The 22,502-nt window shown below is 43.4% G+C and overlaps 1 protein-coding gene across 1 annotated transcript in view; it reads right to left on the bottom strand.

Annotated features, from left to right (window-relative positions):
- LOC139924666 (IQ motif and SEC7 domain-containing protein 2-like) overlaps nucleotides 1–22,160 on the bottom strand; it is a 144,028-nt gene extending 121,868 nt beyond the window's left edge. Inside the window, exon 1 of the mRNA XM_078288173.1 lies at nucleotides 21,415–22,160. Within this exon, the coding sequence (XP_078144299.1) occupies nucleotides 21,415–22,160 (746 nt within the window). The remainder of the gene's footprint in view (nucleotides 1–21,414) is intronic.
- Between the last annotated feature and the right edge of the window lie 342 nt (nucleotides 22,161–22,502).

Here is a 22,502-nt window from a genome sequence, read left to right as displayed (position 1 = left end):
ATAGCGTACTGAGTATGTAGCACAAGCCATGTTGTGGAAGTGTGGAGCTGAAGTGCTGTAATGAGTTACTTTTAACATAGAGTAACTTTGTAATGTCACAAGTTGCTTTTTAAGGTAAGTAATGAAGTAGCCGGAAGTAACTAATTACATTTAAAAGTAGCTTTCCCCAGTACTGAGAGAGGGAGGGAGAGAGAGAGAGAGAGAGAGAGAGAGAGAGAGAGAGAGTTTAGCTGTTTGGATTGCAGACAGATAAATTGAAACTGATGAAATTGATGATTAACAATCTAAAAGAAAAAGTTAGCAGTGATGATGTCAGACTCTACATCTATTGATCCTCCATCTGCAACTAAGAAACGGAGAAGAAACTTATTCCAATACCAGATCAATATCGGCTCAGCATCCGTCAAACGGGGAGCACGGAAAACTCAGCAGGGTTTTCCAGTGAGGGAAAGTTAGCTACAGTTCGTTAGCCACGGTCTCGCTACGTTAGCAAGTGAACTTTTGATGTGACAACCATGCTAGTTAGTGTTAGCATGCTAGCTAGCCAGCAAGGCTAGCTTTTGCTAAAAAAAACAAAGTGTTTGGATTCTGGAGGCAGATGAAGGAAGTGATGAAGAGGATTCAGGGAGACGGAGGGAGGGATAGATGTTGACAGTATATAAGAGATGAAAGAGTTGAAGGAGAGGAGAAAGAGAGAGAGAGGAAGACAAAGAGGAGGGGGAGAAGAAGAGAGAGAGAGAGAGAAAGAAAGAGGAAGGGTAGGATAAAGGGAAAAAGAGGGTGAGAGAGAGAGAGAAGAGAGAGAGAGAGAGAGAGAAAGAAAGAGGAAGGGTAGGATAAAGGAAAAAAGAGGGGGTGAGAGAGAGAAAGAGTGAGAGAGAGAGAGAGAGAAAGAGAGGAAGACAAAGAGGAGGGGGGGAAGAGAGAGAGAGAGAGAGAGAGAAAGAAAGAGGAAGGGTAGGATAAAGGGAAAAAGAGGGGGTGAGAGAGAGAGAGAGAGAGAAAGAAAGAGGAAGGGTAGGATAAAGGAAAAAAGAGGGGGTGTGAGAGACAAAGAGTGACACACACACACACACAGAGAGAGAGAGAGAGAGAGAGAGAGAGAGAGAGAGAGAGAGGTGCAGTGTGTAAGTGATGGGTCAAGGAGAGGGGACGAGAGAGAGAGAGAGAAGTTTCCATGGTGAGTGAAGCTCTCTCTACCATGGCTTGACTCTCCAGTATCAGTGTGATGTATGGCTGTGGGAAGCTGCATTTCACACCTCAGCACACACACACACACACACACACACACACACACACACACACACACACGGTCCCTCACTCTCTCTCTCCCTCACTCTCTCTGTCACTCTGGGTCTCTCGCCCGCTCATCTCCTCTCTCCCCTTCACTGTTTCATCACTCACACACCTTCAGTCTGTCTCTCTCACACCTCTCTCCCTCTCTAACACACACACACACACACACACACACACACACACACACACTTTCTCTCCTTGACCCTCTCATTACTCACACACCTTTAGTCAGTGTTTCTCACACCTCTCTCTCACATAATGACAATCTCTCTCTCTCTATCTTCTACCTCTCTCCCTTACTTTCGTCACTCTCTCTCTCTGTTTATCAGCCATTTTAGTCTCCATCGTCTTGTCTCTCTCTCTCTCTCTCTCTCCCTGTCTGTCTATCTCGCCCACTCTCTTCCTTGGTGACACGTCAATCACACACTGACTGACAGGCCAGGACATCAGAGAGAGAGAGAGAGAGAGAGAGAGAGAGAGAGAGAGACATTAGCTTTGTTTACATCCAAATCTATGCAAAACTGCAAAAAATCAAATGTGGATTAGCTGCAGTAGTTTCCATCAGCTGTGTTGAAGTGAGTAAAAAGTTTTCCTGAACATCAGAAAAACCAGGCGACAGTAAACATGTCGTCCTCCATGAATGATGCAGGCGCGCCTTGGACCAATCAGCAACAAGATGCATCATCCCTCCAAGTTTCATCAGAATCAGACCAGCGGTGTCTGAGAGAAACATTTGACTGAAATATTTTCACCTTCCATCATGGCGGCCTCATTAATGACGCTGTATTATGGCCATTGTAGGTGAATTTTTTTTACCGCAGCTGGGGGAGGAGGGTCATATTCTGAGAGAAAACTCTGAGATTAAAGTCAGAAATTTGCAAGAGAAAAAAACTCAGAAATTTGCGGGAAATACTCAGAAGGATCAGAAGGATCAACCAGGCGGAAAACTTGAAACATGGAGGAGGAGCAACACACATCAAGTTTACTCTCTTGATAGTGAAATGAAGTTGGTAGGTTATGATTCAGAAATTTTGTTTTTTTTTCTTGCAATTTTTTTACTTTCATTTCAGAAATTCTGAGTTTTTTCTTGCAACTTTCAGTTTTTTTCTTGCACAAATTTCTGACTAATTTCAGAAATTCTGAGTTTTTTCTTGCAAATTTCAGAGTTTTTTCTTGCACAAATTTCTGACTAATTTCAGAAATTCTGAGTTTTTTCTCAGAATACTGACCCCCTCCCCCCAGCAGTGGTAAAAAAAAATAAAAAAATCACCTACAATGGCCCTAATACGCCGTCCTATTCCTTAGACCAGGGCTTCTCAAACTCCGGACCAAGGCCCGGATCCGGATCGAACTAGAAATCAATCCGGACCGGTCCTTGTGTCACATTAGACATAAGTTAATGTAACGTTAGTTAATGTAGGAATATATTTTATATATCTTGTGTCCGATGCGTTGTGTGATTGAACATGCATATATTTACTTGTGTGTGACACGCATTGCAGAGCGCAAGCTAACCATCCTTGATTTTTACTTTCACAGAACCGCTTGTGTGTGTGTGTGTGTGTGTGTGTGTGTTTGTGTGTGTTTGTGTGTGTGCCGAGCGCCCGTTGTCAGCTTCTGTGGATGCGTTCACTCTGGTCCAATCACACGAAGCGTAATGTCATTGCTATGACAACGAATTGTCACTGTCAGTCAGAGGCCCGGGACCTGCGAACGTTCTTGCTGTTCCACAGATCGATGTGAGTCTGAAGCTCCTGCAGCAGTCTGACCGCTGAACTCTCACTCTCACCTTCTGTGCCGGGTCAAAGCATCGTTACAGGTGAACAGATTCAAGCCACCAGACTGTACTACTGAAGGTGTGTACTGTAAGTTATGTTTAAGTTATGTTCGGGACAAGTTATGGACGTTGATTTATGTTGGTGGGTTTTACTGGCATTGTTCCGGACCACTGAACTTGTGTAAAATTCATAAGTGGACCTTTAATAAAAAAGTTTGAGCACCCCTGCCTCCGGGCTTCATCAGAATCAGAGCAGCGCTGTCTGAGGTTTCACCTTCACCTGCGTCGGACCGATCCACAGGTACGTCCAGCTGGGATTTACCAGCTTTATCGTTTTATCGTCCCCAAAAGCTGCCGCTTCAGTCGAGTATAAAAACTTTATTGCGATACTAGGGACATTTTATTGAATTTTACCGTTTCTATGAAGCTCTTCTAACTCCATACATCACAATTTGGAGAAAAAGACTTGGATGGATGGAAACCCAGCTACAGACAGAGAGCAGCCCCCCCCCCCAACACCCATCATCCATCCTGCCTGTTCTCCGCTTGGCCCTGTCAGCCCGACTCTGTCAGATTATAGGCCGGCCTAATCTGATTACAATCTAATTTCGATCCCATTAGAGCTCTAACGTTCTCCTATCGCTGAGTCACCGCCACATGCCAGCCAGCCTGTCATAACACATCACACAGATGGGTTAAACTCCACACACACACACACACACACACACTAACACAAACACACACACACACACATCCTGCAGAAACAACCACAAAACTGGATCTGTCCGTTAATCCGCCGTCACTGATTTACATTTGAAGGGTTTGATTTAAAAACACTGTACATACATTTTGGAAAATAATAAATTTTTTTTACATTTAAGGTAATTTTCCAGAGCAACTCATGACGCATGTGACAGTAAGATATTCAATTCCTGGATGAATAACGTTTTCAATTACAAATTACCCAATTTTCCCCATAGGGATTATTTAAATTTAATCTAATCTAACTTAATCTTGAAATAGGGACATAAATAACTTCATATGTCAAGAAAACAAAGTTATATTAACGCGTTATCATGGAAAAATGGCATAAATAAAATGTCTGAATAGGCCTATATGTTCTCAGTGGGCTTCCGTATAAATTAGTCCCCTTACACCTGAATGAAAGTGTGTTTAAAGGTCTTGTAATGTTGCTTTTCCACTGATGTTATCGTCTCGTTGTCACGTCGGTGCTCCTTTGATTTCTGTTGAGCTTCTTTCATATTGTTGCTGCTCCTTTTGTTTGGTGAAGCAGTTTGTAAAGTCCCATTCACACCCAGAACCACAACTGAAGACACTAAACTGTAACCATACGTTGTTGCTCAAGCTTTCACACTACAGCAGTATCGTTCACCACTGCAGTGAGCCGCTGGATGCCCCGCCCCCTTCTGCCTTACAACTTTAATTTGATTGGCTGAAAATGTTTTATCGTTGTCTGTGCGTCCCAAAAAAATCACTCTGAGATCGATCCAAAAATCTAGTGACAGGAATCGGATGTTTTTATAGTAATCGTTGTCGTGGGAACACAGACAGTCTATTTATTTTGAAAGATTTAAGTCTTTTCATGTTATACTTATCTTTATAGTTATTGTGAATGGGCCTTAAGTCTGGTTTTGAAAGGTGCTATATAAATAAAGATTTACTTGAAATATAATATAATGTTAAGAGAAAATGCTATCTAAACTTGACCTTAAAATCTTGTTCCATTCTGATGCTGCAATGTCAACAGTGTGTGTGTGTGTGTGTGTGTGTGTGTGTGTGAGTGTGTGTGTGCTCTTACACCAGTTAACAGCCTCTGAGAGGTGTGAAAGACATGTTGACAAGCTCACAGGAAGAAACAACCAATTGACATTAATTGACAGCAATTAATCAATTAAGTGTCCAATCAAAAGTTGTTACTCGTCACCTCTGTAACGACACGATGGAACTGTCACAGAGCTGCAGCAGCTTTTCAGCTGTTCTGCGACGAGACTGAACCATTAATTATTATTATTTATTACGTCTTCAATAGACATTTCTGTTGGATCTCTGCTCTAATCAGCTAGCTCACTCCTCTCTACTGTGAAAATGGGAGTTTATTGTTTGGGTCGCAGGGTGGGGGGGAGATAAATTCTATTGATGTTGTTGTAATTCCTACTAGTCGCCACTAGAAGGCGATAAAGGTCATATTACTTATTTTTACTTACTTTTTAAAACATTTTTTTTTTACTTTTTCCATCCCTTTAATATCAATTCTGACTACTTTTAGATGCTGCGCCATGATTAAATATATTTTTATATCAATTTTGTCAAACCTCTCAGGCTCATTCACTCCCATTCAATTCTAAACAGCAGAGAAAACAACAGATGACTTCTCGTTCAGTCGGTAAAGGGAATCCAATCACTGTGCTGCAAAAAATGTCAACATGGCGGCAACCATAAAAACAAAACGTCCCATCAGAAGCCAGTGGGTGACGTCACACACACTACTCCATCTGTCTTTACAGTCTAGCTGCAGACTGGTGGCGGTGCTGCCCCCTGCTGGATAAGAGGCTGATAAAACCTCAGGCTGAGGCACCCTGACACCGTGTGTAAGTCGTGAACCTGCGTTAGCGTGTGCAGGACTTGCGTTAAACAAGTACCAGGCTTTAAGTCTTCCTGCATCTCTCCTGTCTGAGACTGCAGCTCTTTAAAACTACTGGGTGGAAACAAATAACAGATTTGGTGGAATAACAAGTGAGAGTGCAGCAAGCCTGAAAACACAGAAACCCTGCAAGTTACATCTGTAAACCCTTCTAATAGCAATGGATGTGATAGATAGATAGATAGATAGATCGATAGATAGATAGATAGATAGATAGATGAGGTGAGCACAAAGAAAGAAACAGAAATTGACAGAGAGAGAGAGAGAGAGAGCAAGAGTCTATGTGTGAGGAAGAGAGAGAGAGAGAGAGAGAGAGAGAGAGAGAGAGAGAGAGAGAGAGAGAGAGAGAGATGCTGTGTTTCAGTTTTAGCGGCTCCAGAAAGGAGGCCATGCCAACAGTGTTGTTAAGGGCAACCGTTGCAAATGAAGAAACATGTTGTCACGGTAACAAGGACTGTGTGTGTGTGTGTGTGTGTGTGTGTGTGTGTGTGTGTGTGTATGTGTGTCTGTGTGTGTTTTAAATAGATCCTTCACTGCTGCTCCTCACAGTTGATTTACTGTTCCAATAGGTTACATCTACACAGCTCACACACATGCAGACACACACACACACACACACACACACACACACACACACACACGTGTACATACACACTCACAAACACAGCAGCACACGCAGTCTTGCACTTACAATAACTCTTTTTCACTGTTTCACAGATGCAATTCACACACACACATACACACACACACACTCACAGTAGCCATATCCACATATGTATGGTGTGTATATACACACACACACATGAACAAACACATACAGAGTTGCTCCTCCTCACACCTATGGTGCAACAGAACTGCACACAGAAGAATGCAAGCAGAATGCATTCACACTGTCTCTCTCTCTCTCTCTCTCTCTCTCTCTGTCACACACACACACACACACACACGCAGACACAGTCGGAGTGTAGAGGACCCCAGGGTGTTGTCCTGCGGCTCGGCTCTGAGAGGTAATTCATCATCACTCTATTCATATCAGCTAGCCTAGTTTCCCCTGCAGCACACACACACACACACACACACACACAGTAAGGAGTACATGCACACACAGCGACAAGACATAGACACAGAGTAGGCCTACCTGCATGCACATACACACGCAGGCACAGACAACCAGAGGGCAGAATGCACACACACACACACACACACACACACACACACACAGGCAGGTGCAGGGCAGGCTGCTGATATTTAACTACAGTGCAGCTCCATTCAACAAGCCTGCGGCATTCCAGCACTGCTGCAACCCACACAGCAACAGACAGAGATGAAGCACTGCTGATACTACTGTCACATACCAGGCCAAACCAGGCCAACACCAGGCATACACCAGGCCAAACCAGGCCAACACCAGGCCAACACCAGGCATACACCAGGCCAACACCAAGCCAACACCAGGCATACACCAGGCCAACACCAGGCATACACCAGGCATACACCAGGCCAACACCAGGTTAACACCAGGCCAAAACCAGGTTAACACAAGGCTAACACCAGACCAAAATCAGGCCAAAACCAGGCTAAAACCAAACCAAAAACAGCCTAACACCAGGCAAAAAACAGGCCAAAACCAGGCTGACACCAGGCCAAAACTGGTCCAAAACCAGGCAACGGGGCTTATGGGAAATGTAGTCTTAATGTGGAGAAACACTAGAACTAACAATACTGTTGGCGAGACACAGAGGAGACCGATTGTCTCCACCATGATCTCACTGGTTTACAGTCATTAGATCAAGGTAGAACTATTAATCTGACAATGATATACTGATATGCAAATCTGCTGCATGTAACACCTTTAAACACTGCAAACATCATTCTAAATTACTAATAACTTCTAAATCTGAAGTCGTCAAATTAGCAAGAATTCTTTCAATTTGTATCAGCATGACAAAGATGCTGCATCTTATATATATCTATAACCATATGCTCTATCTATGGATTATCTTCAAAACGTTTTTATTTGCAAATATTTGTTGCATTATATTACCTTCAATACACTGTACTCTATTCTCACATATATCCTGTTCTTTGTTGCTGCAACGACCCAATTTCTCTACAGTAATCAAGTTTAATCAAATCAAATCAAATCAAATCAAATCTAATCTAAATAAAAACAATTAAGAGCTTTCTTGTATGCAGCTTCTACCTGTATTGAACACTTGACTGAGGTCCTGTTGTGTTTTGTGCTGCACCTGCAGTGTCAGTCCTGCACTGAGTAACTGTCCCGTAACGTGTCGGCACCAATTAACCAGGTCAGATTCCCGCTGCTTCTGATTCTCATCTTGCCAGGAATGTTTTTAATCTTTAAAGCATCTTGCTGCCTTAACTCACCATTCAGAGTCCAGAGATCGTTACAATCAGAATCACTTTGTTCTCTGGTGCGGAAACATTGATAACTAACATAGTAGTACAGGACACACTGACACACATGGTGCTTGGTAACTGGTAATTCTCCATTAAAATAAACAAACTCCAGCATCTTAATCAACACTGACATCCTGGTAACTTTTTAATGTTGTATCACGGTTCTGGAAACTCCATCTTTGTACACCGACACACACGTCGCACAAAGCTGTAATCTGATTAGAAGTGCTTTGAAAAGTCAGCTGCAAAACATCAGCGGTAAACGTCAGGTTTTGGTGTCAGTCCCTCAGAATCAAAGAGCGAGGGCTTCTTTCTAGAGCCGCCATTTTGCACCGAGAGACGTTCAACAATCATACAGGGAGAAATCCATCGTAGAAGAGGAGAGAGACCAGTTTCTCCACCCACAGGAGCAGGAGAGAGACCAGAATGCACTGCAGCAGAGAGACAGGTTGGGGTTTGAGTCTCACTTTTTGACTGGAAGAACTCACTCTGCTATCTCTGTCTCTCTCTCTCCACCTACAGGTAAAACCAGCAGCTGAATGCAACAAGTTCAGGCCCGTTCTCTGGAGGTTATTGAAAGGCATTCTGGGAAACGTAGGAAATCACTAACTGGAGTAGAAGTAGACGAGGCAGGTTGAGGGAAAGTGGGTTCACCAAAAATGTAAAATGACAAACACTTCATCACTAAATAACTCCTGGAATGTGTTGAACATCACAGGCTGATGAGATCTAACAGTGAAGAGGATCTGAGGAGATTTTTCCTCCTCCAAACCCGAGTCGTCACCTCCCAGCAGCCTCTGCTCTGAGTCTCTGCTGCTCCCCGGCGCTCACTGTGAGCTTCCTGGGTCTGCAGGCGTGTGGATTACCTGCGATGTCATCAGACAGAGACACACACTTTCTGCCAGGAGGAGCGAGACCGACGAGGAGGAACTGCTGCAGCGCCAGGCCTGGATCTGCTGCAGACCGGCCTGCTGCTGCCCGCTGAGCCCATACACACTGACACACACACACACACACACACACACACACACAAACACACATACAAATTCTGGCCCGATACACACACACAGAAGAAAGCATACACACACATACACATGCAAGCTCTGGTCCCCTATATATAAACCCCCACACACATACACACACACACACACACACACACACACACACACAAGCTCTTGCCCCATTTCCTGAGGTTTTTCTTATTCTATCCTTTGAATTTCTTACTCCTTGTTTCAGGATCTCATTAAAAAAAATAATCTAAATTCATGTTCTGTGTTTTCTGTAAATCACTTTGTGACAAACAAGCCTGTTTGTTCAAAGCGCTTTATAAATAAAGTTGAGCTGACTTGACTTGGACCGGTGGCTGTGAAACAAACTGCAGCGCTGTGGAGGGAGCTCAGGTTTGTCCTGAGGCTTTCCACAAGAAAAACAACAACAAAATTAAAGGACGACACCGACTTTTGGGGAGTTTGACCCCTTGGTCACATGACTCAATATCTGACGAGAGGATCGGCACCAGAATCCTCTCTGTGTGTGTCTAAAGCTCAGTCTGGTGAGCATGCTAACGCTTTAGCATACAGTCTGCTAAGTAACTGTAGGTGACCAGTATTATGCTAAAAACAACCTGATCTCACACAAATACATGAAATGAACTCGACTTGGTGACACCAGATTACGTGTTGGTGGTAAAGTGTTAGAATCCTGTTTTCCCAGCATGAAAGGGTTCCCTGAAGCAGACAGGACTGTAACAGGCAGCAGAGTCTCAGTGACAGTCAGGGTGTTGTGGTCGGCTGCTGGACGGACCGTGAGTTTCACTTCAATGTCGGAGACCGGAGTCCAAGGAAATTTCTACTGTGAATCAAATTTACATTTTTAGCAAACGTTTTTCTTATTTAACCGACCAAAGCCTTTCCCAAACCTTAACCAAGCTGTTTTAGTTTCCTAAACTCAACTGTTAGGATAATATATGAGATAGGGATGATAGGGAGTATCATCCTTTACAGTTACAATAAGTCTTACAAAGTGACAGACAGCTCAATGTTAAAACTAATTATGTATTTTTGTGTCAGAGGTTCAGTTTTTGTCCCTCAATCTGATTTCTAGGGGCGTTTTGGTCCTTTTTGGGGGCAATTTTATTTAATTGTGAAATAATACACTTGCATTGCATATTGGCAAATAAATGCTCAATTTGTGCCAACATTTGGTTCAGGCTGCAGACTTGGTTGCTTTCTGATCAAAAGCTGCTCTGTTTTTCTCCCCCAGAAGCAGTATATATACATTTTGGAAAAAGATCTTCTTTCAGGCCACATCCACACTAATACGTTTTCGCTTTAAAACGCATAACTTTTGCTACGTTTACGCCTAGCGTCCGCACTACTCCGGTGTTTTCGGACCCCTAAAACGGAGACTTTTGAAAACGCTGCTGACCCCGTTTTAGTTAGAAAACTCTGGGATTGCGTTTTAGTCTGGACGGGCGGAAACGGAGACTTTTGAAAACGATGACGCAGACGCCCACGTTCGCTTCCTGATTGGGTCTTATCAGTCACGACGTCCGCCTCGACCGCCTTATACTCGTGTGTTACTTTCAGTAACGGTTCCGCCTCGTCGTCGGTCCGAGCAAAGAAATCTCTGGTCGTACTTTTCGTCGTTGCTGTTCTTCCGCCGTAGTATTTTCTGCAACTAAGCATCCAACCGCAGAGTAGACAATCTGCTTCCTGTTTACAGGTACCACCGACACACGCATGCCCAGTGTACGTGAATGGTCATGTGATATGCGTGTTCAGGCGTGTTAGTATGGACGGAGATTATTTCTGAAACGCTCGTGTGGACGGAGATCGTTTTCGTTTTAAAACGCCGCTTTAAAACGAAAACATATTAGTGTGGATGTGGCCTCAGTATCGTTAAAATCTAGATGATCCAGTCTGTAAAGTATTTTCATTTTATCAACCAAGGACTGAAGTTACCTGCTGTCCTTTAAAAGTGGCTTCATTTGTTTTGATTTTGTGTCGTCAGTCATGATGAGAAGAAGCCACTTTTCTCAAACAGTGTACATCTCATTTTGGAACTATAAGCTCTTCAACTTCTCTTCTGCATTTGCCACTGTAGCTTGTTCCCGATCAGCTGCTGCTGAGCGGAGCCGGCTGGCCGTACTGTAACATAAAACTCAAGTCTCTCAGTCAGCTGGATGCCAGAAAACTCCCTGAGCCATCTGTGTGCTGTGTGGTCTGCAGCCAAATATCAGCCTCTCCTGAAGTGATTCACATACTCATGATGCGCTTTTATGTAACAAAACATTTACAAATGGATCAGATCAAATTCCTTGCATAAAACTGATATTACATAAAAAGCTTTTGGGTTGTTTTTGGTAGTTAACATTAAAACACAACATCAAAACTCACTTGTATCTCTTGCTGCACTGCATATGAGCTTAAAGGAAAACTCTAACACTGTTAAAATCAGCTATTGTTGATGTACTTTGCATTCTGGGTCCACTTAGTTGTTTGTTGTGTTTTTATTCTAACTGACCAATCGTAGACGAGGTGACGTCACCTCCAGACGTTTCCAGCAGCTACAGTGGAGTTTGATATGAGAAAATGTTTCAGGATGTAAAACATCAGCGGTAAACGTCAGGTTTTGGTGTCAGTCCCTCAGAATCAAAGAGCGAGGGCTTCTTTCTAGAGCCGCCATTTTGCACCGAGAGACGTTCAACAATCATACAGGGAGAAATCCATCGTAGAAGAGGAGAGAGACCAGTTTCTCCACCCACAGGAGCAGGAGAGAGACCAGAATGCACTGCAGCAGAGAGACAGGTCGGAGTTTGAGTAAAGGGGGCGAGACTCTCACTTTTACTCAACTGCAAAAAACTCTTGCTCCACTATCTCTATCTCTCTCTCCACCTACACCTATAACCCACAGCTGAATGCAACAAGTTCACACGCCTTCTCTGGAGGTTGTGGAAAGGCATTCTGGGAAATGTAGGAAACCACTAACTGCAGTAGAAGTGGACAAGACAGGTTGAGGGAAAGTGGGTTTACCAAAAAAAAGTTAAATTATAACATTTCATCACTAAATAACTCCTGGAATGAACTGAACATCCCAGACTGATGTTAATGATATGTAACAGTGTCAGAGGATCTGAAGGAGGGTTTCTCCTTTAAGGCGGAAGTGACACGTTTCAGTCAAATGACACGACAGCAGAGATTTGCCAGAGGCTCGTGTAGGGAGAGGCGAGTTCAGTTTAATACCCCGTTAAGTGTGTGATCGTCAAGCGTGAGCCGATTTACAGCTGAGAAACCAAAAAACTGTGAAATTCATCGCTAACAATGCAAAAAAATCTCCATCTTAACGAGTCGTTTAGTCGATTATCGAGTCCTAAAATTGTAATATTCTTAAAACAAGTGAAAAAATTGATAATTTCACTTGTTTCCAATGCAAATCAACTTGTTCTTTGTTGTTATCTTTCCTCACTGCAGAATGTTTCTCTTGGGCTAAGAAAAATAAGACTTGAAGGTTGAATATGAGACTAGATGACTTGACTGAGAGTCTTCCAGTCCGTCCCGAGCCTCACCTGCCAAGTCACGTGACTCCATCTGGACGAGAGCGACTCAGCTAAATGCCTAAAAAAAAAAATGCAAATGTGTGTGTGTGTGTGTGGATGGAGGCTGCAGTGAGCCGAGTGTCTGCTGTTATGAAACCGCCACGACTTTCTCCTGCTCGCCTCCTCAGCCTGCCGAGCTGTTGCCATGACGACGCAGCATTTATCCCTCCTCCTGACCCCCCCCCCCCTCCATCCCCACGTCTCATTTTCATGTTGCCAAATATAACAGACAGACGGACTGACGGAGGGAGGGATGGATGGAGAGAGAGAGAGAGGAGAGAGAGAGAGAGAAGGAGGAACATGACACTTTCTTGGATTTAAGAACTGCCAATCAATATAGGAGCTTATGTTGTGTGTGTGTGTGTGTGTGTGTGTGTGTGTGTATGTGTGTGACAGGAGTTAGATGATATCAGGCCGTCTCGTTGATTGATGGTGTAATCATTCTACAGCCCGACCTGGATGTTGAAATGCACACACACACACACACACACACACACACACACAGCAGGACCTCTAATTAGATTGTGCGAGTAGCGGGGTGACTACGGTGAGCCGGAGGGGACAAGTGTTATTAAGAGATTTTGAGTTTTTGTGACTCGCTGCATTTAAAATGACTGGAAATGATTTAAAAATGATTTAAGGTGATTAAAAGTTATTTTTAATCATAAAAAAATCATTTAAAGGATTTGAGATGGTTTAAGATGATTGGCAAAGCTTTTGATAACGGCTTTGACAGCGTGCGGCGGCTAAGGAAAGGTTTTATGAATCATATTTACTGAAAATTTAAGAGGAGAGATGGGAGCGTGAGAGATGTAAGACAGATCATATAGTGGATTTAAACTGACGATGTTGCATGTACACGACACACACGCTGCCCATTTTAAATACTTTTTGAGGCTGTATAAAGTTTGATTCATTTCCAAAGCGCTATTCAATACATCTCTCATAGAAAACAATCACAACTGTAACTTCATCACTCAAAATCTCTAAAATATCGAGCATCCAGTATGCAGAAGTTTCATCATTTTATCAACCAAGAACTTTAGTAATCATCTGGTTTAATTCTATGCTACCAGTCATTTCCTAAGACTGGCTGTCTCTTCCTCCGCATGGTGAATATCTCAATTTGGAACAAAACTTTCTGTCTTATGGACCTTGAAGTAAAAGAATAACAACAGAAATTTACTGCAACATCTGTTTCCATTCTGCAAGGTGAACTGCTTTTCAAGAAAATGTGGACAGAGACAGATGTAGCTGATCGCTCCTTAAAGGTGCAGCGTGTATCATTTTAATATCAATAAATCATCACAACATTAATTTTGAGACATTAGTATAATTACCGTAAACAAACCAGAGCATCAGTGTTCAGCCTGTCAGCCTCTACCAGCCTCTACTCTGCTGGAAATCTGCTGGATCGCTTTACGGCACAAAACAGGAAGAGGTTCTGTTCTTCCAGAGCAAACGGGGCTTATGGGAAATGAAGTCTTAATGTGGAGAAACACAAAATGTTAAAGATAGCACATTTTAAAACTTGGATATCGGTGAGTCAGCGTCATCCACCTCCAGTATGATGGATATAATGCAGTTTGATATTATGTATGTATTTATTGTATAATTATGTATGCATTTATTGATTGTATAATTGATTTTAATTGATCAATGCTACACTGGTTGTCTGTGCATTCAGCCTGAATTGATTCTAATGCAACACTTTGATCAGTTTCCACAGAAGTATTAATAAATATGCTGTATACTTGTAGTTTTTTGTATCTTTTTTTAAACTTACAGATAGTGAATATCAACACAAAATATCGGCTATCAGCAGTTTCCATGTAAATATTCAGTATTGGTATCGGCCTTCAAAACCCCAGATCAGTCCACTGCCACTGTGGTGCTGATGCAGGATGGAGGACTCCCACAGCACTTTATAAAAGTTGGAGCTGATGTTATGTGGTGAGTCATGCTGCTGATAATCTACGCCGGCTGACGCAGACTTCAGAAACAGGAGTCATGGATTAAAACCGATCGATGACCGATCGATATACAAGCTGATCTATGGCCCCGATAGGTTCTAACACATTGATCCAGACACTTTTAATCTTCCAGCTGGGGGGAGAGATTCATCTGCAGTGAGGATGGTGTGTGTGTGTGTGTGTGTGTGAGAGAGAGGGAGAGAGAGAGAGAGTGCTATTGTTGATATGTATAGAATCTGTAGAATTGTTTGTTTATTATCCATTATTCATTTGACTTTATTCTTTGCAAATGCTTTGGCAACATAGATCCTTTCTGTCATGCATGCCAATAAAGCATATTTGAATTTGAGAGAAAGAGAGAGAGAGAGAGTAATAAAGAGAAAGACAGTTACAGAGAAAGAGTCAGGGACAGAAGGAGAGAGAGAGAGAGAGAGAGAGAGAGAGAGAGAGAGAGAGAGTAATAGAGAGAAAGACAGTTACAGAGAAAGAGTCAGGGACAGAAGGAGAGAGAGAGAGAGAGAGAGAGAGAGAGAGAGAGAGAGAGAGAGAGAGAGTAATAGAGAGAAAGACAGTTACAGAGAAAGAGTCAGGGACAGAAAGAGAGAGAGAGAGAGAGAGAGAGAGAGAGAGTAATAAAGAGAAAGACAGGGACAGAAAGAGAGAGAGAGAGAGAGAGAGAGAGAGACAGTTACAGAGAAAGAGAGAGACAGAAAGAGAGGGAGAGTAATAAAGAGAGTCAGTTACAGAGAAAGAAAGAGACAGAGAGAGAGAGAGAGAGAGAGTAATAGAGAGAGAGACAGTTACAGAGAAAGTCAGGGACAGAAAGAGAGAGAGAGAGAGAGAGAGAGAGAGAGAGACAGTTACAGAGAAAGGGAGAGAGACAGAAAGAGAGAGAGAGTAATAAAGAGAGTCAGTTACAGAGAAAAAAAGAGACAGACAGAGAGAGAGAGAGAGAGAGAGAGAGAGAGAGAGAGAGAGAGAGAGAGAGAGTCCTCACTAAAGACAAACCACAATTTTTAGAGGTGGAACAATACCAGATTTCCAGAAGTGCAGATTTCAGGACTCCTACCTCAACATGAACTAACAAAGTAAAATAAAAGAGATTTGCAAAAACAAACCCAAACCTGCAACATGATTTCCACAAATGTTTCGTATGTTTTATGCGTAGATCATCATGTGTGAATGCAGATTACACACAAACGTTTCATTTCACTGTTTGCAAAGTACAAACAGTTGTCTCTGCATTACGTTAGTGGTTTAGCCTCATACTGTACATTCACACATACTGTATCTCCTGCCTTGTTTGAGCCACCGTCATGACATTTTGTGCAGATGTGTGAAAGACCGATAAGCTCCTCCCACCTGTTCTAACTGCTTTTTAATTGCCGCCGCATCATTTGCTGGGAAAAACATGTTTAGCTCAGGAGTATCAGGCTGCAGTCAGCGCTGATAAGGTGGTTTCCCTCCACCTCCAATAAACTACTGAGTCAAGGCTTTCACCTTTTCACACACACACACACACACACACACACACACACACACACACACACACACACACACAATGTTGCAAATTAACAGTCAGTAAGTGCTTAGTGGACATCAGGTCAGAATGCTGCAAGATCACCAAAAAACAGACTGAAATTTGACTTTGACTGAACTACACAGAGTGTTTTTTGCTGTCAGAGTGGAAATACATGACAGAGATTTGTTCTGAATTTTGATGAACTGTCTTCTTCTTCTTCTGTTTTTTTTAAAAAAATATTTTTTTACACATGAACACTTTCAGGACGCTGGCGGAGCAAACACCCTTGGCAGGACTCTGTTTCCAGGACACTGAGCTAATGGGGTAAAACCACACACACACACACACACACACACACAATCACACACACACACACAAAGGCACACGTGCGCATGACTGCAAACACACAGGAACACGTGCACACACACACACACACACACACACACACACACACACACACACCTGGTGCACCAGCGGTGCTGACCGAGCTCATTTACACTCCTGTTATCATCATCAGCACACAGAGGACAAGATGTCAGCAGCTGTTTACAAAAACAGGGTCAGCCTGTGTGTGTGTGTGTGTGTGTGTGTGTGTGTGTGTGTGTGTGTGTGTGTGTGTGTGTGTGTGCATGAGAGTGCACAACCATATGATTTTATTATCTGGATAGAAATCCTACAAGGTATAGAAATCCTACAAGGACGTTCATGTGTGAGGACTGGTTTTTTGTGTGTGTGTGTGTGTGTGTGCGCGCCACAAACCAGCTGAAATGAAAAGACAGAGGTGAAATAAAAAAGAAAGAAAGAACAAAAGAAAGAAAGAAGTTGAACTGCATCCCAGGAGAATCCCAAGAGAAAAGAAGAAAAAAGAAAAGCGGAGAACAGAGCAGGAGAGACAAGAGGAAACAGAAAACTGTTGTAGCATCTATTTTATCAGAAGAAATTAACCTAATGCTGCATCCTCCTTTCATCTCTTCCTCCCTTTTTTTTCTCTCTCTCTTCTTCTGTCCATCTAAATCCTACAGATACGACTCCTCCGCACCCCGCTGCATAATAACTGCACGTCTCTCTCCATTCTCTGTCTTCTCTTTCTCTTTCCTCTGCTCCTCTCTCTCTCTCTGTCTTCATTACCATATCCGCTCACCAGCAGCCTGGTGGATCAATAGATGTAATAACACTGATGGCTGATGATGGTTACGGCCTCGGAAGAAGACGTTGCCGCTGTTTTGCATAAATGTCGTGGCTTGGAATGATTGTTCTTATGGGTTTTATGGACTCGATGAACTGCAACTGATCTCTTTTGTTATAAGCTGTAGGAAACCCAAGTTGACGTAATTTCCGTCAACCCTTTGGTTGACTTTACTCTTTGTCAGTATAGATCTAAAAAGCATACGGCTTTGATTTTTCAATATGTTGTATGAAGCATCAACACATCTCGCTTGGCTTAATTTCACAAAAATCCATTCAGTATTATTTACATGAACAACAAAATTAGTTGCCAAACTACACTACCCAGCAGGCTTTTAGCTATCTGGAATGTTCCATCTCCTACAAAAGGGAACAAGCTAACGTAGCTAGCTAGCTAAAAATGTCTTCAGTTCCTATCATGAGCCTGAACTCAGAAGTCCCAAACTGCATCTCAACAGGTGAAAACCTGCCATGAGAGCTGCTAGCAACAGTTGGTTCATTCTATGTTGTAGTTCTCCATCAGTACAAAGTCTTTTCTGGAAGTTTCTACACCTAAAATAACAGAAACGTGCAAATCGTCTAACAGCTTATGCTGCATAGAGAGACAGTGGAGAATCTCATCATCATTTGTTGCTTTGTTTAGTTGCAGAAGACAGACTGCTTGGCGGTCAATGGAAAATTGCGTTAGCCACTTAGCCTAACTTGTTATTTTTTTATTATGTTGTGTGTCTGTAACCTTTATATCTGTCATTGATGCTGCTTTTCTTTGCTAACCCTAACCCTAACCAAACCCTAACTCATTTTACAGCAGCCTAACCCTAACCCAGTGTATTAACCTGTGCATTAACCAGTCTAAGTACAAAATTATGCTGTATAATTACGCAGTGGAAATCTCCCCAGTTGGCTTTATTCCCACAGTAGCCATTTTGAATTGACGTCATGCTCGGGGTGGGAAACTCTACCTGTAAGAATTGTATCAAGATTAAAGATATAGAAAACTAGACTTCAACACATATGTGAGTTATCAAATCAGCTAGCAACCACAGGAACAACTACAATGACTGCTTGAATTAAGCAAGAAGCTATTTTACTAACTAGTTAGCAGCTAGCTAGCTACTGAGTCTAGATTCTGGTAGCTACCTGCGCCCGAATATATTATATTAAAATGTGAACCTATATCTCTTTCCAGATTCTTGAGATCAGTTTGTTTTAAATTTTTCAGTTGGGAATCTGTGAAATAATAAATGTTTGTCCGAATCCCAATATTTGTATGATGATGCATCTTGGTACACAACAGTAGGTCAGAGCTGGGCTGTACTTCATCTTCAGGGTAGAGTTTCCCACGCTCAGTGTGACGTAAATTCAAAATGGCCGCCGTGGGAATACGGTCTATAAATTATGTATTTTAAGTACAAGGGTGGAACATCACAGAGCAAGTACAAGTTTATGAATGTAACTGTTTGTTCTTACATTGCAAAGTAAGTGCATAATGTATTAGGGAGATTCTCATTAATTACACAGTGTTATTGTGTACTTCAATTGTTTTACACTGGGTGATATACACTGGAATAAGGCTACTGTAAACTGATACCCGCCTCTCTAGTTCTTAGCCAACATATAATATCTCTGTGTGAGTTTTATGACTCAACACTCATCTCTACAGCCAACGCTGCATGTACTTCCTCATATACTTCCTCATATACTTCCTATAATTTGCACTACTTCTTCATGTGCTTGTTTTTTTTTTTTACTACTTCAGCTAGAGGTGCTGCAAGATAAATCTGTAAGGGTGTTTTGCATTTTGCTGCATCATGCCCCGAGGAATAAGAAGTCAGTGTATCCAGTTCTGCAACATGCTGTCATGCATCTGTGCCATAATCTGCCCCACTGCAGTGTGGAGTTTATTGGACCACATTCAGTCAGTTGGAGAGCCAGAAATCAGCCGATTGTACTATGTGATTTCATAATAAATCAGCCTTATCGTCACTGCTGTCAGACTTAATCATTCTGTTCTCCCCGTTACATCATTTGCAAGCTTCAGGTCAGCCTTTTCTCCTGATATCAGCTGTACCTGTATGTCCCATGAATCAAGGCATAATGGATTTTTTTTCTGCACATTGAAGCCTCAAAATGCCTCAAAAGACGTCACAGTATACAATCTATCTCACTTTCTGGCTGCATGTATAAGAGCTTATAGGACAGTGAGATCGTACTATTAAATCAGTCGTCTTTGTCTCCATGAGTCATCACTGCGTTTTCCCCTGACTTAGACTGCAGGTCCGCCGGGAACCTCTCTTCACAGTGCCGGCTTCTCTTTCTCATTGTTTGCAATAGAAACGAGGCGATGCTGCATGTTCCCAACAGCGCTGAGAGCTTAGCCAGCTTTAAGCACTCAGAGCACCGAGCGAGGTTAAAACCATTTCAACTTTTAGCAAGAGTGTTGTCCTTCAAACAGGTTTTCCACAGTTGCATAGCAACAGCAATCGCCATGACCAGTGCTTCCCACAGGCAGCAGCTCAGTGTTGCTAGTTAAAAAGGAGCTGCCTGGTGGATGCATGGGACAGCTGCATCCCTGCATACTGTTGCCTACAGCCCCATACAGCCCTATCTACAAAGGCCTCTGCCACTGAAGACAGCAAGGCTCCATAGTTCCCAACACTTCCTGATAGAATGTTCCTAAGATAGCGTTGCCAGGCAACAAACCCAATTCCAGCGAACAGAGTGAACAGAGTTTCGGCTCAAATTTATTCAGAGCAACAAAATTACAACAAACTAAAAGCAATAAAAGAAAGAAAGATGGTTACCAAGCTACCTGCTTGCCACGGTGGTTAGCATGCCAAACAACGCAGCAGGTGGCCTTTACAGTCTCATAAAGCACAATTTGAATCTGTTTGACCAATCCCATTGCTTAGCTAAAATATCTATTATATAATATTGTTAAATCCCACCTCACTGTGTGTAGAGATGCTGTCGTTTTTTTGGACCTCTGTCTCTGGAATCACATGTTCTCCTGCTAGCCTGGGATAAAAATCCCACTAGAACCTTCTACTCTGATTAAAATAGTACACTAATAAACTACCGTACCGTTTCTACTGTCTCAATACAGAAAGAATACATTGGGGCATCAACTGCCCCCTCTCCTCTGGGGAAGAAACACAGCAATGGTAAGCTTCTACAAGTCACTGCTGTCATTTTTTGTTGAGCATCTCTCCCATTCTTTTGCCTGCTTGAGTCCAAAAAGCTTTACCATAAATCGTGTTCAGGAAAACAGCTTCACCTTAAAATCCATCGCTTACATTTGTGTCAGTGGAGAATCAGGCAAAAAGCTGCTTCAAGGTAAAATTTAGCACATGGACACACATTTCCAGGCCTACACAAACCTGCGTGAAAGAAGCAGCAAGGTTAGTAGCGACCAGAGTCAAAGATTACACAAGAGCTTGGGCGAACCGGACAGCGGGACGGCAGGGTGGCACCCAAATTTGAATTTGGTGAACCTAGTGAAAGGATGCCATATTTGTACTTTTCAACAGGAGTCACAGCCAATAAGCAACCTAAGATGTTGGATAATCTATCATACATTTGCACTTTCTTTACTGTTGAATTTAGAGTGTGTCTGAGAGAGAGAGATGAAACACTTAGGGGGCACAGTATTAAAGTGTGAGTGCAATGCTCCAATATGGCATCCTTTGTCATTTGTTCTAATGACATAACAGGAAACTAATGTCATCCAAAGATTCACATGCCAATTTTCACTATTATACCAGCCAATACATTGGAATAGGACCTTCAAATGATGGCTGGTTTCTTGCCAATTTTGCTCTCGGGTTAGACGATCTTACCAGCCACAGCCAAAATTTGCCAGCAATTACCAGTTAGCTGGCGTTAGCATTTCTCATCCCACTGGTGAGATCAGGTTTGCCTTCCTCTTGTGTTACCTACGGCTCTGGTAGTAGTAATAATACGCCTTAAACTCTAACTTACGGTTTGTGGTGGTGGAGGGTGTGGGCGTGTTGGTGGTGTTCGTGGTGGCTGTTGGTGACGTTGGATCTGTGCAGGCGCTCGATCCTCTCCTTCTCCTTCTCCACAAAGTTGGTGTTGGTTCCGGTGCTGGTGGAGAGGCCGCGGGTCAGCCGGCTGTGGCTCCGCTGCTGCTCCCTGGGCGGAGGAGGGGGAGGCGGTGGAGCCGGGGCGGGGGCCAGGATCGGAGCTGGGATTTGGGTCGGGACCGAGACGGTGGTCGGGGCCGGAGCCGGAGCGGGGATCGGGATAGCGGTCGCACTGGTGCTGTTGGTGCTGTTATAGGAGTGGTGGGTGGAGGAGTGGTAGTGCGGCTGATGGTGCTGGTGGTGGTGGCTGTGGTGGAGGGGGATGGAGGAGGGAGGCTGGAGAGGAACTTGGTGTTGGTTGTGGTGGTGGTGGTGGTGGTTCTTGATCGAAACGGAGGATAACGCGGTCTGAGTCGGTGGGGGGGGAGGTGGAGGAGGAGGGAGAGGAGGCTCGGGAGGAGGAGCGGGTGCAGGAGGAGTGACAGGTTGCCGGTCCAAGCGCAGGTCCTTGTTCTCCTGGCTGAGCCGGTCCAGTTGGACCTCCAGCTCCTCGATTCGGCGCCGCTGGGTTTCTAGAAGCTTCTGCTGGCTCTCGATGATGTTGTTGAGTTCGAGGAGGTACTCTACGGCCCGGTTGGGGCTCTCTGGGCTGCCCTGGCCCGGGCCTTGATTAGCATCCATGGCTAGCTGGTCTGAGAGTTAGCACAGAGGCTAATGGCTAGGGGACTTAGAGAGATATAGAGGCCTGAAACCAAGGCTCACTAATTATAAATAGTAAACCTCAGAGCCTAAATGCTGTTGGCTTTTACAGTGGCTAAGATTCAGGCAGCGTACTGCCAGCTAGCACTGAGGCTAAACTTCTGCACTCGATAAAATGTTAGCCTGACTCACAGCTATAGCTGGTGCAGAGCCCAAAGGCCAACTCACTGAGTGTTAGATAGCACGGGGCTAGTAGTGTGATGACACAGGCAAATGAGCAAACAGGCTAAAGGCTAAAACTAGCAGAACTGACTAAGCACTGAG

This window comes from Centroberyx gerrardi, chromosome 14 (genome assembly GCF_048128805.1).
Source record: "Centroberyx gerrardi isolate f3 chromosome 14, fCenGer3.hap1.cur.20231027, whole genome shotgun sequence".
Taxonomy (NCBI): domain Eukaryota; kingdom Metazoa; phylum Chordata; class Actinopteri; order Beryciformes; family Berycidae; genus Centroberyx; species Centroberyx gerrardi.
The sequence above is the reverse complement of the archived record's forward strand: the minus strand, read 5'-3'. Positions and strand labels throughout refer to the sequence as shown.